Genomic DNA, 17,547 nt, shown 5'->3' with positions numbered 1-17,547 from the left:
GTCATGGTACGCCAAACACAAGAGATTGGACGCTTTCCCTTTCTAAGTTCCGCATCATTTAGATCCCACAAACGCGTACAAAAGAAGATCAAAATGAACAATTTGAATATATGTGGCCTTTCCAGGATTGGATTGGCACCAAAAAACCGCCAATCAGGATATAACCACACATCAAGAGAATAGCATGTCGCGCCCGAGCCATTATACCTTGAGGAACCAAATCATCCTCCAGAATTGGTAATGGACGCATCTAGACAAAATATTTATAAAAAAACTGATCTAATGTGAAGGTACGATATTGGTTTGTGAGATTTGAGTTCAGACAGCCAAGGGTTTGGTCTTCAACTACCACAAAGTAGTATCAGAAACTCTAGTCCAAAACAAAATTGCTCATCACCACTCTAAATCTCCAATCAACCGATGCAACATTGAAGAAAAACTAATCTACTCCAGGCAAGAAAATGTTGAATGAGATTTTGGAGCTCAGACAGCCAAGGGTTTGGTCTTCAAATACCACCGAGGTAGTATCAGAAACTCTAGTCCACAAAAGATTGCTCATCACCGCCCCAATCGCTATTCAACCAATGCAACAAACAACACAAATCACACAAAACTAATCAATGATGCAGCTTGAGACGAAAACAAAAAGGAATCATAGCGCGCGAGGGCTGAGGAGCGAGAGCTGCGACGATGAGGCGGCGGCGGCGGCGGCGGTGGCTTGAACCCTAGGTCGGCAAGAGGCGACGGGATCAGGTGATTATTTATAGGCTCCATGGCGGCGAGTGGAAGATAATGAGGCGAGGACAAGAAGAAAACCTAGAAACCATGGGCTTTATGGGCCTTTCTATGCACTGGAGAGAAACTTGGGCTTGACCTTGTAGAGGACTGAATTTTTATATTTCGAAAATAAAAAATTACAAAAACAGACATCCGTTTGAAAAAATTACAAAACTACTCTATTGTCATCCGCTGAAAAGTCAACAGGTCCTTCCAACAGGCTACAGGTTAAAAAAAACACAATATTTTAATACTCTCAAAATTCAAAACACTATTGAAATAGTAATGAAAAATTTTGAAAAAAATATAGTGTAAAAGATGCTACAATATAGCTCTAAAAAAATTCAACTCAAAAAGTTACTTGTACAATGAGTAAAAAACAAGTTTTCTAGAATTTTTTTATGACTATTTCAATAGTATTTTGAATTTTAAGGGCAATAGAATGAAATGTTTTTTTATTTTTAAACAAGTCGTCCGTTCCATTCCAATGGGCGATGAGGACCGATAGTAGTCTAATTTTGTAATTTTTTTTCAAACAGACATCTATTTTACATTTTTTAATTTTCGAAATATAAAAAAAAAAGTAGGCTATTTTTGCTTTAAGAGGCTGTTGAACGACATAAAACGTATTAGGCCTTACCTAAAAAAATGTAAGCTTAATTATATTCATGCCATTATAAATTATCCGGTTTTATAATATGTCACTACATAATTTAAAATTGGAGCCATGCCAATATAATTTCGTACAAATTTAAACCATGCAATTATGTACGCGTCCGGCTCGTTTGGGCCCGCTTGCAGGCTATCACATTTTCGTATGGGACCGATTTGCCGCTATCGCAATTGGATTAAGAGGTGGTTGAACCATGGTTGTTAAAATCGTGATTCTAGTAGTAGAATCGTGTGACTTTATGAACCTACATTGACCGAAACGATTCAAATCATATAGGAATCGTATTTGGATAGAATTGTAGTAGAACCGTGATTTTGGTCGTAGAATCAATGGAATCGCGATCAAACTATGCATAAGAACGATCTTGTAGTTTGCTTCAATCCCAGCCATCCATTCTGATTGGGCGGTGGATATCCTTTTGTTTGCTAGTGTACTAGCAACTGAATCCTCAAGCAACCAAAAGGTTGGAGAAGAGCATATCTTGAAGAAATCAGGTACGCAGTGTATCAATGTCTCATTTTTCTAAAAGGAAGAATCTTAAAGCATGATGCATTCATGCTTTTGACTTTTAGATCTTTAAGTCTCAAATTTATTTACATGTATTGTGTAGGTAAAAATGTCAGCTACTGGTTCTAGCCAAACTACTAAAGCCAAAAGGAAGAATGGGATCATGCGGAGGAAGTAATTGATGGTTCGACGAAGTTAGTTAGATGCAAATATTGCTGGAAAGCTCATGGCGGGATATACAGATTGAAGCATCATTTGGCTGGTACTCATTTCATTGTGGAGCCTTGCGACGATGTTCCTGATGATGTTCCAGAGAATTTTCTAAAGCTTTTGAGTGCTCAAGTAGATGCAATGGAGAGAAGTGCAAAGGCAAAGAAGGGGAAATTGAGCTCACAAATAGAGTCAACAGAGCCATCTTCTCAAGAAGATGCTGCATTGGAGATTGATCTGGCAGAGGATGTCTCAAATCGTTTTGCTAAGAAGCGTAAGGCCCAAACAACAACGAATCAGTTCTACAAAAGAAAAGAGAGGTAGGAGGTTTGTGCTCAGATTTGTCCCTTTTTCTATACTTCTGCTATCTCATTTCATGCTATCAAGAATCTAGAATTTGCAAAAATGGTTGAAATGATTGTGAACTATGGCAAGGGATTGAAACTTCCATCATATCATGAAATGAGAGTAAAATTTTTGAACCTAGAAGTTAAGAGAACACTGAGTTTGATTGATGAATTTAAAGAAGAGTGGAAGAAGACAGGATGTACACTTATGTCAGATGGTTGGATAGATAAAAGGAGAAGATCGATATGCAATTTCTTGGTAAATAGCCCAAAAGGTACTGTCTTTTTGGCCTCTGTTGATACTTCTGATATTTCAAAGACAGCTTAAAAGGTGTTTGAGATGTTAGATGAGGTTGTGAGAGAATTGGAGAGGAGAATATTGTCCAAGTTGTAACAGACAACACTTCTAACTACAAGGCAGCTGGTGGACTGTTGATGCAGAAGAGAAAGAAGCTATTTTGGACTCCATGTGCTGCTCATTGCATTGATCTTATGCTTGAGGAATTGGAGAAGAAGATTGAGATGCATAACAAGACAATCGCAGATGGCCGAAAAATCACTACATATATTCATTCCAGATGAGGGAATTCATTGAAGGAAGGGAGTTACTTAGGCTAGTAGTCACAAGATTTGCTACTGCTTATTTGACATTGGGTTGTCTGCATGAGCAAAAGGGGGCACTGATCAATATGTTTACTTCAGTGAAGTGGAGGGGTAGCAGATATGCTTCTACAAGAGAAGGCAAGAGTATCCAGCAATTGTTTTGGATAGCAATGCGTTTTGGGCTAATGTTGCCTTGTGTTTGAAGGCTGCATTTCCACTTATAAAAGTCCTTCGGATGGTGGATTCAGATGAGAAGCCTGCAATGCCATTCATTTTTTCTGAGATGGATCGTGCAAAAGAAAAGATAAAACAAAATTTTAACCATGTAAAGAAAAGGTACACCACTTACTCATATGTGTAATTTTTTAAGGAATACTACTATTAGTTTTCTTTTCTTTTGACCAGTCCACAATTTACTTTGTCAGCTACAAAGACATATTTGCTATAATTGATACAGGATGGGAGACACAACTTCATAGGTCATTGCATGCAGTTGTGTACTACTTGAATCCCCATTGTCATTACAGTCCTAATTTCTAGGCTGCTGAAGTAAAATGTGGCATGTACACATGTCTTGATAGAATGGTTCCTGATATAGATGAAGGGGTAAGATAGACATGCAGATTGATTCGTTTAAAAATGCACTATGCCAATTTGGAATGGAATCAACAATTCTGACAAGGACAAAAAAAAGGCACCGGGCTAGTTATTCATTAGTAAAATCAAATATGTATGTGTGCTTCTGTGTCTAATAAGTGACTCTAACTTATCTTCTTTTGATGACCAGCGGATTGGTGGGATTCATATGGAGATGATTGTCCTAAGTTGTACAGATTTGCTATCAGAGTTTTGAGTCTAACATGTAGCTCTTCAAGGTGTGAGCGTAATTGGAGCGCCTTTGAGCAAGTAAGAGCATTACCCTGCCTTTTGCATCATTAGATGACATATGTGGCGTACAGTTATGCTAAATTGCTAATATGCTGGAACTTACATAGGTCCACTCTAAGAGAAGAAATTTCTTGCACCAAGCGAAGATGAATGATTTAGTCTTTGTTATGTACAACTTGAAACTTAGAGAGAGACATGCCAAAAGACAGGTAGAGGCTATGATGTCCTATGATGTAGAAGATGTCTCCTCTGATGATAAATGCATAACTGAAAAGGAAAGTCCTGCTCTTCCTCAAAGGAAGGAATGGCTCCATGCTCTTGATAAGATTGCTCGGCAGGAAGCTGATATGAATATCGAAGATGATGCCGATCCTGAAAAGACTATGGAAAATATAGTCAATAACTTAGCTGAAGCATGTATGTAAAGTTCTTCCACTGAAGGACGTTGTAGTTCCTTCCATCTATATAATATATACTAAATGAATGATGGTTGTTTTGACTTTTACAGGTGGTGAAGATCTTGGCTTGGATCAAGATTTTGATGGATCTTATGAGGATGCAGATGATGAAGAACATTACAATCACACGGATGAAGAGGATGGCAGCAACCAAGGCTCTTCATCATCTCATGTAGGGAATTCTAGTGCCACATTGCCAACAGTTAATGAGTGTGATAATGATTTTAATTTTGAGGACATGTACTAATTTAATGGTTGTTCTGTTCCTACTTCCCAGTGAACAATTTAATGTTTTCTTGCTACATACGAACTTGGTAATAACTTTCACACTTATGGTTGTTTACGCAATTGGCTTTTTACTATTTGGCTATTTGCTAACAAATGTGTGCATTTGAGTATATCATATAGTTTTTTTTATATAAATTTGTGTACTAAATCACTCTAGTAATATCATAACGAATTAAATATATATATATTGGTAGAATCAGGTAGAGTCTTAGATGTTTCTATGATTTTGATCCTATCATCGAGTCTCCGATCTAACTTAGAATCTACGTAGGTAGAGTCTTAGATTCTATACCGATTCTATGATTTTGATCCTACCATCAAGTCTCCGATCCAACTTAGAATCTACGATTTTGATAACCTTGGTTTGAACCCAACCAATTTGGTTGCAACTCGACGCCCTCTTCTTTCTTCTCTGCCAAGCCAACGATACGATCTAGCGGCGGCCGGCGGCAACAACCCTATAGCAAGGTACGCCCTCCCTTGCCTTTGGTCTTCGATTCGGTTTGCGAAGGAGCTAGCCGTAATCCCTCGCAGGCAGGAACAAGGCACCATGTCGTGGCTTAGGGTTAGAGGGAGTTCGATGTCAGGCTCGAGCGCAACTGGCAGCAAGGGGAAAGACCTACCGCTTGTTGATTGTCCGGCCTATGGAATTTCTGTGATTAAGCTCAAGAGTAAGCAGCCTGATACTTATGACAAAATTTTCTACAAGTATGAGAACAACATATCGGTGAGTTGGTTTGAATTTGTGCATTTTTTGTAGATTGTTGATGTTGTTTGGAGTTGATGTGTTGTGTGGTTTTGCTGTTTTGCCGCGGAATGATAAGACTTGTTGATTTTTCAAGTGAGAGAAGGAGTATGAGAAGCACCTACGGCGGCTCGAACAGGATGAAGTGACTGGGAGCTCTGTCGATGGACAAGAAAATGCTGAAAGAGTTGAATTGAAGCAACAATTTGTCGATGCTAAGCAACAAATATGGGAGCTGAAGCTTCATATTAGCGAACTGAAGTAGCAAATTGCATTGTGTGAGGGGAAGAAGGGGATTATACTGGACAATGTGTGTGTAGCTGTTGTTTGTGTAGGTGTTGTGTTAGGAATTCTTTCTTGTTCATTTTACATAGCGGCAGCAATGCAATTTTTGTTCATGAATCATTTGAAGTTTGAATTGTAGAATCCTTTCACAGATGGAATAACAAGATGATAACTTGTGCATTTAAGCATAGAATTAAGACATAACATATCCACCATAAGCAAATATTACGTGTCCACTAACAATCACCACATCAGACAAGTTCATCACATAGTGCCATAGCAAAATACAAGTTTGTTTGGGCATAGCAATCCCAGAAACTAGAAATTACATAGAAATTTGCCTACACAAGAGCTATCAGATGCCCAACCAATTAGAGAGCCTCCCAACAATTCTTGCTGGTGGTGCTTTGGATATAGCTTTTTCCTTTCTCTTCTTAGGTGTCTTCTTCTTTTTATGTGTCCTTTTCTTCTTAGACGTCCTCTTCTTCTTCTTGCTTGAGTTAGTGCCTCCTTCGGCATCTCTCTTCCTGCATATGGTCAAAATCAGGTGAGCAAAAATTCAGACAACAATATAAAGAATGATTGTGGACAATACCTCTTCCTTGGTGTTGCTTAAGTGGTATCAGCTCCATCCTCTTATGCTTGTGCAAGCTTGCAAGTATTCTCAAAGTGACCAAAACCTCCGCATCTTTTGCATATCACCCTTCTTGCACCAGGTTCAAGGACTCCCCTTATCCTCTGAACTCTTGGTCTCCCAGCTGCTCTTTTCTATATTGGTGGGAATACTTTGAACCCAAGATCAACCACAAGCCACTGCGACCTATCTATCATTGCTTCAATTCTCACAGCATATGTTGCCATAACTTGCTTACTGAGTAATATTTATGAACAAAATCTTCAATTTTGATACCTATATTGGAACAGATCCATCCTAGGGCATGGTTGCATGGCTTTCCAGTGACTTGCCACTACCTGCAAGAATATTTGTGATTTTTTAGATCCACTGTGTTCCTCCTTATGATGTTGTTTGCATCAATTAGTGTGACCTCTGCAAAGTCTTGATCACTTATTGCCACCTTCACTACTCTGAGGCCGTTGATTCCTTTATTCAGTTCTTTCATAACACTTGGCAGTATACCATCCTCTTTTTCTCTCCCAACCATCCTCCTTAGACACATCTTCTCCATAATTATCTCTCTCAAAGAATCCACCACCTCATGAAGATGCAGGCCCTTGATTGGCTTGATCCGTTTGTTAAAACTTTCAGCCACATTATTTGTCACTTAGTCACACTTGCTTGTTTCTGAGAAACCACACATGTACCAAATAATATAGTGATAACTCTATAGATATTCTATGGCATCTGGAGCAGCTTTATAAATTTGTTGCATGTGTCAACTAAACATGAATGCGCCATAGACACCTCTCATGTGAGCATCTAGCAATTAATCTAGTGGTATCTGTATTCAAATTAGCAAACTTAGATCCTCTTGTAATGGCATAGTGCCCAATTGCTTTTCTGAATGTTATAATATCATGGAATAAAGCACCCTCTACAATGGCAGGATTATCTAGATCATGCAGGACATTAAGTTCCTCTGGATCTGCAGCAGCGATCTCTGCCTCACGAGGCACCCCTTTGGCAGCATATTGAGCAGGCTCATAAGGTTGTGTACTATTTGTTGGCTCAGAAGGTTGTGTACTATCTGTAGGCTCAGAGGGTTGTGTATTGTCTGTTGGCTCAGAGGGTTGTGTATTGTCTGTTGGCTCAGAAGGTTGTGCATGTGGTATATGAACATACAAGTGCTCATCATCTGCACCAACATACTCATTTGCATTGTCAAAGAGATTAGACACTGAACCATCTGCTTCTTCAGCTGTAGGCCCTCCAGGATCTGCCACTTTAGATGCATATGCTCCCTGGCTGGTCTGAGGTGGTGCAGCGGGATGACATGTTTCACTAGGTGCTACTTCAGATGGCAAAACACTCATAGTATGTACTTCAGGTGGCGCAACACACAGAGGTTGCAATACATTAAGCTCATGCACCTCAACCACTGCACTGTCAAACACCCCTACAACAACCTAAGAAATCTACCATCTGGTTGTCATCTACTAGCATGACATCCTCACCCAACCTCCTGTCATGGAACCACAGATAAACTGTCCGGTTCGTGGCCCATTTCAACTCGGTGCATAAGTTATTCATCAATGAATCTAGTGAAAAGACATCTACCTCCACAACCCATTTCACAATCATGCCCTTGTTATAAGCTTTCCTACCATATGAGTATCTAGTCACAAAACCTTCAACCTTAAGCTCTAGCGTGAACCAGATCCTACCGAGAAAGGGGATCAAATCGAGTCAAACTTACTCAAATCTGAAACAACATCTACTAAATCCAGCCAATCCGCACGCATTTTGGAGTGGAGGGGAGGGGGGATGTATGTTACCTCGGCTCAAAGTGGCCCTTCTCCTCTATTGGTAGTGAAGGGGGCTGGAGACGGGATCGATGACGAGTGTCTTCCCGGACCTCAGGTGCCCTCCGCCTCCATTGCCGGTAACGAGCTTCAATTGTCCAGTTGCCTCCGTCGCCGTCGTCGCGCACCAGAGCAGCTGGTTAGGGTTTGTCAGGTTGAGAGCAATGACAGCACAACCTAGTCCGGTCGAACCGAGGACTCGTATAAGTTACGGTGGGGGCAAATCGTCCTATACGGAAATACAGTTGCCTGCAAGCAGACCCAAACGAGTCAGATGCGTACATAATGGTATGGTTCAAATTCGTACGAAATTGTAATGGCATGGCTCCGATTTCCGAGTATGAAGTGGCATATTTTAAAACCGAAGAATTTATAATGGCATGAATCTAATTAACCCAAAATAGTATTGGGCCAAATGTTGATGTGCGATAGGCCAAGTTACATCGTTTTAAATTCCTGTCAAAAATAGCATCTTAAATTTACTTCGTATTTTTCTCTTATCTTACACTCGATTCCCTTAATATTAAGAAAGTAGAAACATAACGATGTCACAGCTCGAACATTTTCTGTAATGTGATCCAACGATCTCCATACCTAATAAAATCACCAAATGCTTGGTCTTATGCAACTTGCAGGGTACAGAACATTTGATAAACAAATGAGTAAATTTCATGGTGCTACATAAATTTTAACCAAACTAATGCAAATGATCGTGGTGTCAAATTATGACTTCATCTAAAGGCACAAATGCGCAAGGAACAAATAAAAATGAGGTAAAAGTTGAAACTCAGAGAAGCAAACATCATAACTATGTAATGTAAGGCTTGAAATCCAATATTACATTAGTTCAGTTAACATTGCCATAACAAATAACAACATTTTACCAGGTACAGCAAATTTCAGCAATGTGTACCCTTCTGCAAACCACAAAACGCATACCGAAACAAACAAATGGAATTTACTTTTTCCATCTGAGACTTGGTTGCACAGATGTAAAGAATTACAAGATATATACAAAGCACAAAACGCTTGCTGTTCAAAGTTCTAAACAAACTTTGCATCTCCTCTGTCCTGGTGCCATGGCTCGAGGGGGAAAAATTACAGTGACTATGCTGGTCTGTCCAACCCTTGGTATAGTTGCTTGATGATTACACGGTGTGGCAAGAACTCTGAACAAACAAGTCGGGCTGGTACTATGAGATAGCATCGGTAGCATTTCTATTGCTGGGCAAATGAAGAGGGTCATCAACCATGCTAACAATTGGAGTTTCCTGCTCAAGTTGTGCAGACTGTGGAGAATCAGCTGGGATGTTGATCCCAGCAAAACCGACCAATACAGCAGCAGCTCCGATATAGTTCAGTAGATGAGGAGCATGACCACTGAGCGTGTCCACAATGGCAGCAATTGGAACTTGAATTGTGAGGCCAGCTGTAGCAACTGTAGTTGTTGTGAGAAGGATCGCCTTTGCCCACAAGTAGTCGCTCAAAACATTGTCTAACAAACCTGCAAAGAATGCCACAGATCATAAATTAGCGGCAACTGTTTCTCACTCTCTAGTTATTCCCACATACTGTTGCAACGGCATGTATATAGCTAGGCAAAATTTTCATCATACAAATATGATGCACTATTATCGCTCATGTTATGAATGATAACCTCATGCATCTGACAGAAAAAAAAAGGAATTTTCATGAATAAGAAGCAAGCCTACCTTTTCCGACAATAAGACCAACTTGTTCCCATGTCAGCCTGTGGAATGGCTCCAGCTTGGCAAAATTCAACACTAATGCAACAGGAAGGAAAAACAACATATTAAACAGTCCCAGGAATCCCAGAAACTGAGCCATACTCACTTGGCCTTGGCCTTCTTTCTCATCGGGCAACTTTTTCCGTATCAAAGTGATATACACAGCATACAAACTAGCAGAAACAATAGAAAGGAAGTCTCCCAGAAGAGGATTTGTGGCAATAGAATTAATTTTACTACCCGAATCAGCCAGGCTGACAATTATTGTACCTCCCATGCAGAGAAGCACACTGATTAGCTTCAACCATGTGAATGTTTCTCCAAGAAATATTAATGCAACCAAGAAAGTGAAGAGGCTTGATGTGCTGCTCAAGATCGTGTTTGACTGCAAGCTCAGAAAAACATGGGCATATTATAGACCAACTAGTGACAGGAGAAAAGCAAAATAGATATCAATTTGGAAGTAGCATGCGGTTCTTCTTAGTAACACTTACCGTAACAGTGGTGTATCTTAGAGACAGGTTGAATGTAAGTTGTGCAAGGAACCAAAAAGGGCAGACTACCATGCTGACTCTGGCCACACGAGCACGCGTCCAGCGCCCTTTTGCATCCAATCCTTCGTTGCAATCTGCAACACTTAGCTCTGTCTGGGCAGGGAAGCTTGCTCGAGCCAAAGTGTCTTCAGGCAATGTAGTTTGTGATTCATCTGAGGTAGCAATGCCCTCATGTTTGTGTCCACCACTCTGGAGAAGATTCACACTCTCCAGATCATTGGACTGCTGCAGGCTTTCACTATCCTTGCATTTCAACTTCGTCCAAAAGTTATTGATAGAATCCTCGAAGTATCGAGCAACTTCGACTATTGGGATGTAAATAACAAACAGAGAATTGCATATGTAGGTGATCAAGAACGGAGAAACACCACCATCCACCACAGACTGCACGATGTAGCTGGCAGCAATCCATATGCTCGCAACAGCAACGATGTAAATCAACCCTAGGCACCATCTCCAAGAGTTTGTGCTCCTCATTTTGTCCCACTTGCTGATGCTGCTTCCGCTGCCAGGACAATCAATACCCTCCAAACTTCCTGCTAAGGAGAGAGGAAAAAGTTAGCATTTAGCGTAAGACAATAAACATCGTTTCACTGAGAGCTGCGCGACTCTTACAATCTAATACTGATTGGAACTTGGATTTCAGAAGCAAAGCATGTTCTGAATTCGAAAATAAGGATAACCTACAACAATCGGTCTAACCAGTAAGAGATTCCTTAGTCTGCGCAAGTAGCGTACCCAATTCACTCATTGAAAAAACCAAAACGGTTCCTAACTATGGATCCCAACCCATGTTTCTACAGTCTCGCAAGCTTGGCACCAATTACACCAATCATTGGAACAGCGAGACCGAAAGAGAAGATGAGAGAAGCACGCAATCCCATTCTAGCATCGCAAATCAGCGGCAGAATCCACATCTACATGTGACGATACAGCTAGGAATAAAAGGAACAGGAAATTTGGCAGGAAAGGATATTGACAAGAGCCGAGTAACCTGGTGCGGAGATCGAATCGTGCTGGGAGGACGAGCCCATGGATCCGAGCTCTATGGAGGCCGCCACCTCGCGGACCAACCAGGATCCCGTTCCTCTCACCCGCTCTCTCGGCCGCCTCAGCGAGCGAGGCACCGCGGCATCCGTGCGCGGTGCGTGTCAACGAACGCGGCTGCCGGACGCCCTACGCCGGCTGCGAGCGGGGCACGAGGGTAGCTAGCTGCTCACCGACGCGTGCGTGGGAAGGATGAGACCTCGCGCTTCTACAGGGACGCTGCGGTGAGCGGGGAACGCTCGGCGGCAGCGGCGGCCGGGCGCTGACCGGGTCGGAGAAGCGTCGGTACCCGGCGAGTTTGGAGGGACAGGAAATTTCATTTGTACCATCAAACTTGAGCTGGTACCCAATAATACCATCAAAACGGCCCCCATTCCATCCATACCATCGCAGCTTCCAAAATCTCCCATCAATACCATCGCAGCCAACTTCTCACCCTCACAGACGTCTAGCGTCGTTTACTGGGACCAAACTACCCCTTCCGTTCGTTCTTCTCCCAACTCGCCCTTTCGGCCCTTCCTGTCACGCATAGAGGAAGGCGGGAGCCGCCCGAAGCCTCCCGCCCGAAGCAAATTGGCGCCAAGCTCGCGCCAATCTCCTACCTTCTTCTCCCTCTTTGTCCCCACCCCTCCCGTTCGTTCTTCGCCCAACTCGCCCCTCCGACTGCTGCCACCCGTGCTCCAGGAGTCACTCGCCCCCAAGGACGACGCCTCCGCCGAAGTTGAAGAATGGTTGATCTGGGAAAAAACCGTGAAGGGTAAGTGGTCTCACGTTCCCAGTCCTTCTCTTGCTGCACATGCGGCCAGGACATGGCTTCAGTGGTGAGGCAAAGGAAGCCCAGGAGTTACAATTTATCCTCTCTTTATTCCCAGTTGTTTTTCCTTGTTTCCATCGTGTAGCATTTTTCTTTCTTTTTACCTCTGGCCAGTGATCCCCTGGCCGCTAGCCCAGGTTCAGTTTTGGCTGGCTGTGGCATCTGAACTTTGTATCATTCTTCTCTTCTAACAGAATAGGCAGTGCTCCTGCCAGTTTCCATCAAAAAAAATAGTTTAGTCATGTTGATAGTTAAACAATGTTGTATTACAGGGTCGCAGATTATAGCTTGTTTATTGAGATGCAATCATATATGAGGAAGGATGTGAAGGCATATTGCAAAGGGAGAAAATGGGACACGGTAGTTGATAGCAGGATATTTACACTCAATTGTCTGTTGAAAGAGATTGGCTTGTTTTACCAATGGGGAACAAATCAGAAAGCCAACATATGTCATCTTAATGGCTTAGGTCAATTCATAAATCTGACCACAGATGCTGAGCTAGCTGAGTTAGTTGAGTCTTGTTCGATGTCAAGGCAGCTAAGATTTTTTGTGGATGTGGTGGACTGTCAAAGTTCTGAAAATGAAGCACCACTAGCACAAAATTCAAACACCAACCCAACCAATCAAGTGAAGAACAAATCAGCATGGCAAGCAATGTTTTGGGATGATAATACTGCTGGTGCTATTGTTGAGATAGACCTGGATGAAGATGAGCCAATTGGTGTTGAGGAGGAACATCTGTACGGAGTTGTTGACCCACCGTTGCCCCTCCCCCCTAGTGAGACCTTTTTCCTAGATGTCCCTAATGACCATGACCCCACTGCTGTACCAGATGAGGAGCTTCCTCAAGATGAGGAAGGTGATGTTGTTCCTGAGTATGTGCATGACAGAGAGGACCCAACTTTTGAAATTGATGCCACATTTGCTGACAGTGATACATTCAAGCTTGCTATAAGGCAGCATGCCATTAAGCGTGAATTTGAGGTCGATGTTATCTATAGCGATCGAAAAAGGTACAAGGCAAAATGTTGTAGCAGTGACGATTGTCAATGGTTCATTCATGCAAAAAAGCTGAAAGATTGCCTAACCTTCAAGGTACTTATGCTTCTGTCTTTTCATTTACTCATGGTACTGTTTGTATGTACTCTAACTGCTTTGCTTTCTTGCAGATCATGAATATTGGAGATGAACATACATGTATGTCCACAAGCAAGATTACCGGCAAGATGGCTTCACAGGCTTGGATTGCAGATAGGGGGAAAGACATACTGATCGAAGAACCAAACATTGGATCTAGGAAGCTACAAGAAAGGTTGGAAAAGAAGTACAATGTGCAATTGGGATATGGGAAAGTGTGGAATGGGAGGCAAAAGGCTCTGGATAGCATCCATGGATCATGGAATGATAGTTTTAAAGGGCTTTGGAGATTCAAGGCAGCAGTGGAAAGAGCCAACCCAGGTAGCTTTGTTGACATCGATGTTAAGACTCACAATGGGAAGTTGGTCTTCAATAGGTTGTTTGTGGCCCTCAAGCCGTGCATTGATGGATTCTTGAAAGGGTGCAGGCCATATCTGGGATGTGACTCAACTTTTTTGAATGGGAGGTACACAGGTCAGCTTGCTGCAGCTACTGCAATCGATGGCCATAACTGGTTGTTCCCGGTGGCTTATGGGGTGTTTGACAAGGAGACACTCGATAACTGGGAATGGTTTATGCAAAGACTAAAACATGCAATTGGTACACCTCCTGGTTTGGTGATACACACTGATGCTGGAAAGGGACTTGAGTCTGCTGTTAGCAAGGTCTTCAATATTGGTGTTGAGCATAGGGAGTGCTTTAAGCATCTTGTTGGGAATTTCAAGAAGAAATATAGGGGTGACATAATTGACAAGAACATGTGGCCGGCTGCATGGACCTATGTACCTGAAAAGCACCAAAGCTTAATGGCTGAGATTGGAACAGCATGCTCTGCTGCTGTTGCCTTTCTAAATAAAAATCACAAACTTTTGTGGACAAGGAGCAAATTTTCAGAGCTGTCCAAGGTTGAGTATGTGTGCAATAACATTGCTGAATCTTTCAATAATTGGATCAAGGATATAAAGGGGCTACAACTTGATGATTTAGTCGACAAGATAAGGCAGATGATAATGGTTCGGATGTCCAGCAGAAAGATGATAGCAGATAGGTTGCAAGGTAACATTTTACCTAGTGTGGTGAAGGCTCTCCATGCCAAGAGTAGGAGCCTGAGGTATGAAATCTTTAGGAGTGGAGACAATGCTGAGGTAGCAGGGATTGACCCTAGAACTAACAAACCATGGAGGTATGCTGTATTGCTCAACGAACGTCAATGTTCATGTCGGCAGTGGCAGGTTTCTGAAAAGCCTTGCCTCCATGCAATTGCTTTCATATCCTCCATTTGGAGGCTGAAAATAGAAAACTACGTACATGAATACTTCTCGGTTGCTAGATTCAAAATGGCATATGAGAGTTCTATCATTCCTTTGGGAGACAAGGAGCAATGGCCTCAAGTTGACATGGGTTTCCAAGTGCTCCCTCCCAAGCTTGGAAGATCAGCAGGAAGGCCCAGAGTTACTAGGATTAAGTCGTCTGGTGACACCAGCACAAAGTCAAACCAATGTGGTAGATGCAAGGGATTTGGTCACTACAAGAGCAAATGCAAGGAGCCTGAGTGGCAAGAGGGAGACAACCTTCCAGTTGCAGCACGAACTACTAAGAAAAGGCAAGCTGCATTACTGTCCAAGTATTTGTTCAATAAAAATTCAGTTCCATTCTAAATGAATTTTTCTTTTAATTTTCAGGAAAAGAAAGGCACCTGCGGTTATTATTTCCTCGTCCCAGCCAGATGTGGCAAGCACTGAATATGTTGATCTGCATTTGTCAAGTGCTCAAGCACTGAACTGATGTAATTGGGAGTGATTTATGTACTCAGAGATGTAATATGTTGCATCCCCTGCTAGCTGATGTCATTGAACTAAGGATTGGTAATCATTAAGTTGTTTTGGACCTCCCGAACAGGTCATTTGCTTACATGTTGCCCGATTTCTGAAGTATGATTTCTGAATTATGCATTCTTTTGTTACATTCTTCCTGATGGAATGAGCCACATCGATTCACATACATGCAAAGAGGTTCGGTACATATGCTGCTGGGAAAATTCTGTACAAATGCTTCAATTACATGGTTCTGTACACATGTTTCATGCAGTACAAATGCTTCAATTACATGATTCTGTACACATGTTTCCTGCATTCAATTTGTACAAAATGAATCTGTACAAAATGCTAACTATGCCCTCTGCACTGGACATTTACACCAACCTCCAAATGAGGCAGCAACTGCCACAGAGCCAGCAACAGATATAGCCCTTTCTGAAGCGAGAAGATTTCATGTCCTCTTCCTCTTGCGATACAGGTTTATCAGCCACACAGGCAGAGAGAAGCGCGTAGAGCAATGCCATCTTCCGGTGATTGTCAGCAGGAACGTAATCTAAGGACAACTTGTCAACTCCAAGCAAGTTCTCAGAAGAGCCTGCTTTTGAGGATTCAGCCGTTTCGGAGGTACAAGTCGTGGGATCTTGACTGTCCTCTTCATTTGTCTCATTTGATACTGCGTCATAGAAGTTGAGCATCATTTTACAGAAGTCATCAGCTGAACAGCAGACAAATTTCTTAACAAATTGATGGGGTGGACCAAGCGAGAGCGAACGGAGTGCACCTGAAGACGGGGCGGAGGAGGTCACGGGAGTCGTGCGTCCAGAACTCGATGTCGGAGGCAGCATCCCCGACGCTGCTGCTGGCGCTACTAGCGCGCTCCTCGTCGTCGCCGGGGGAGCCGCCGAGGGGGGCGGACTGGTGGATTTGCGCTTGGCGGAGCGCGAGCGCCAGCAACGCCCCCGCTACATAGCGCTGCGTCGGCGTCGTCGCCATCGGCACCAATTGCTTCGGGGCGACACACACGGCAAGCGGGTGGCAGCGGCAGGACCGGGTGGCAACAGCTGGAGGCCATGGATGCGTGACAGGAAGGGGCGAGTTGGGTGAAGAACGAACGGGAGGGGTAGTTTGGTCCCAATAAACGACGCTAGACGTCTGTGAGGGTGAGAAGTTGGCTGCGATGGTATGGATGGGAGATTTTGGAAGCTGCGATGGTATGGATGGAAGGGGGGCCATTTTGATGGTATTATTGGGTACCAGCTCAAGTTTGATGGTACAAATGAAATTTCCTGTTGGAGGGAAACGCAGTCGCACGCGGATCCAGGGTTAGGGGGTGCGGGTGGCCGTGGGGCGTCCCCGGTCGGCCTCCTTGGTAGGCGCTTCTATAAGCTCGAGTTCGATAGAAAACGTCGAGCCGAGCGTGCAGCCAGCCTCGAACTCAGCTCGACGGACATACTATATCATATCTATATTTTTTTCAATTTCAAAGTTAGAGTTCAACACAAATAATTTTGGATATAAATATAGATACAGATAGTTCCAGTCACACATAAGAATTGATAAAATCGTATATTTGACGAGTCAAATATAGACAATATCGATCACGGATGCTTCTTTAGATATTAAATAAAAGCAACAACCAAATATATTGTATATATTATGATCATTTGATCATTTTACGTGTCCAAAACTCAACTACATTAATGGTTCAACATGTAAATTAGCAATATACTCTTATAAAAAAAAGTTATGTTGGAGCAATGCTTGAAAAGTTATGAGTGTTCAATATACTGTCTAAATCTTCTTTTAATTATTTGGACATATTAACGATTTTAATAGAAAAGTCTTAACTTTGAAGTTGTAGATCTCATCAAAAGCTATAATTTTCATATAAGAATCATCTCTTTCTGACTTTGTATAAAAAAGTTACAAGCTGTGGAAGATAGCTTCGGATAATCTTTAGATATATCCAGATTTTATTCTCGAATATCCGATATCCGATGAGTAACTATCTTCCTACATCCGAATCCGATACAACTATCTGATCCCGACTTTGATATCAAAAAAAAATCCAAGATATCCGATTTTTCGCTCTGAAATGCTATTTGAAACCCTTCTGTTGGTCGGTCAGGAAATATTCAACTTGTTTGCACCCTTGCTTAGTGAAA

The 17,547-nt window shown here is 42.3% G+C and overlaps 1 protein-coding gene and 3 non-coding genes across 5 annotated transcripts; all 4 read right to left on the bottom strand.

Moving 5' to 3' along the window:
- Positions 1 to 104: 104 nt before the first annotated feature.
- On the bottom strand, positions 105 to 239 carry LOC133927900 (small nucleolar RNA snoR80). The gene has a single exon (XR_009911391.1). It is a non-coding gene; the product is annotated as a small nucleolar RNA snoR80 (small nucleolar RNA).
- Positions 240 to 310: 71 nt separating this feature from the next.
- LOC133927888 (small nucleolar RNA Z157/R69/R10) lies at positions 311 to 406 on the bottom strand. The gene has a single exon (XR_009911383.1). It is a non-coding gene; the product is annotated as a small nucleolar RNA Z157/R69/R10 (small nucleolar RNA).
- Positions 407 to 475: 69 nt separating this feature from the next.
- LOC133927889 (small nucleolar RNA Z157/R69/R10) lies at positions 476 to 571 on the bottom strand. Its single transcript, XR_009911384.1, has one exon. It is a non-coding gene; the product is annotated as a small nucleolar RNA Z157/R69/R10 (small nucleolar RNA).
- An 8,509-nt stretch (positions 572 to 9,080) lies between these two features.
- Positions 9,081 to 16,767, bottom strand: LOC133927247 (uncharacterized vacuolar membrane protein YML018C-like). 2 transcript variants are annotated; one of them, XM_062373615.1, is made up of 5 exons: positions 16,681 to 16,767; positions 11,901 to 11,918; positions 10,505 to 11,100; positions 9,975 to 10,395; positions 9,081 to 9,766 (listed from the first exon to the last, which is right to left on the bottom strand). In XM_062373615.1, the coding sequence occupies exons 3-5, from the start codon at positions 11,039 to 11,041 to the stop codon at positions 9,456 to 9,458; spliced, it is 1,269 nt and encodes a 422-aa protein (XP_062229599.1). In that variant the 5' UTR covers positions 11,042 to 11,100; positions 11,901 to 11,918; positions 16,681 to 16,767; the 3' UTR covers positions 9,081 to 9,455. The 2 variants fall into 2 exon arrangements, with proteins under 2 accessions (XP_062229599.1, XP_062229598.1); XM_062373614.1 differs by lacking the exon at positions 16,681 to 16,767 and having other exon boundaries at positions 11,559 to 11,912.
- Between the last annotated feature and the right edge of the window lie 780 nt (positions 16,768 to 17,547).

This window comes from Phragmites australis, chromosome 8 (assembly GCF_958298935.1).
Source record: "Phragmites australis chromosome 8, lpPhrAust1.1, whole genome shotgun sequence".
Classification (NCBI taxonomy): Eukaryota; Viridiplantae; Streptophyta; class Magnoliopsida; order Poales; family Poaceae; genus Phragmites; species Phragmites australis.
This window is presented reverse-complemented; position numbering and strand designations above follow the sequence as displayed.

Bases quoted from the DNA above. Each gene is read 5' to 3' on its own strand.
- LOC133927247 (XM_062373614.1), bottom strand. From the start codon at position 11,598: ATGGGCTCGTCCTCCCAGCACGATTCGATCTCCGCACCAG. The intron at 10,396-10,504 runs GTAAGTGTTACT...CTGAGCTTGCAG, and splicing joins TAAGATACACCACTGTTACG to TCAAACACGATCTTGAGCAG. The intron at 9,767-9,974 runs GTAGGCTTGCTT...CATTCTTTGCAG, and splicing joins TGGTCTTATTGTCGGAAAAG to GTTTGTTAGACAATGTTTTG.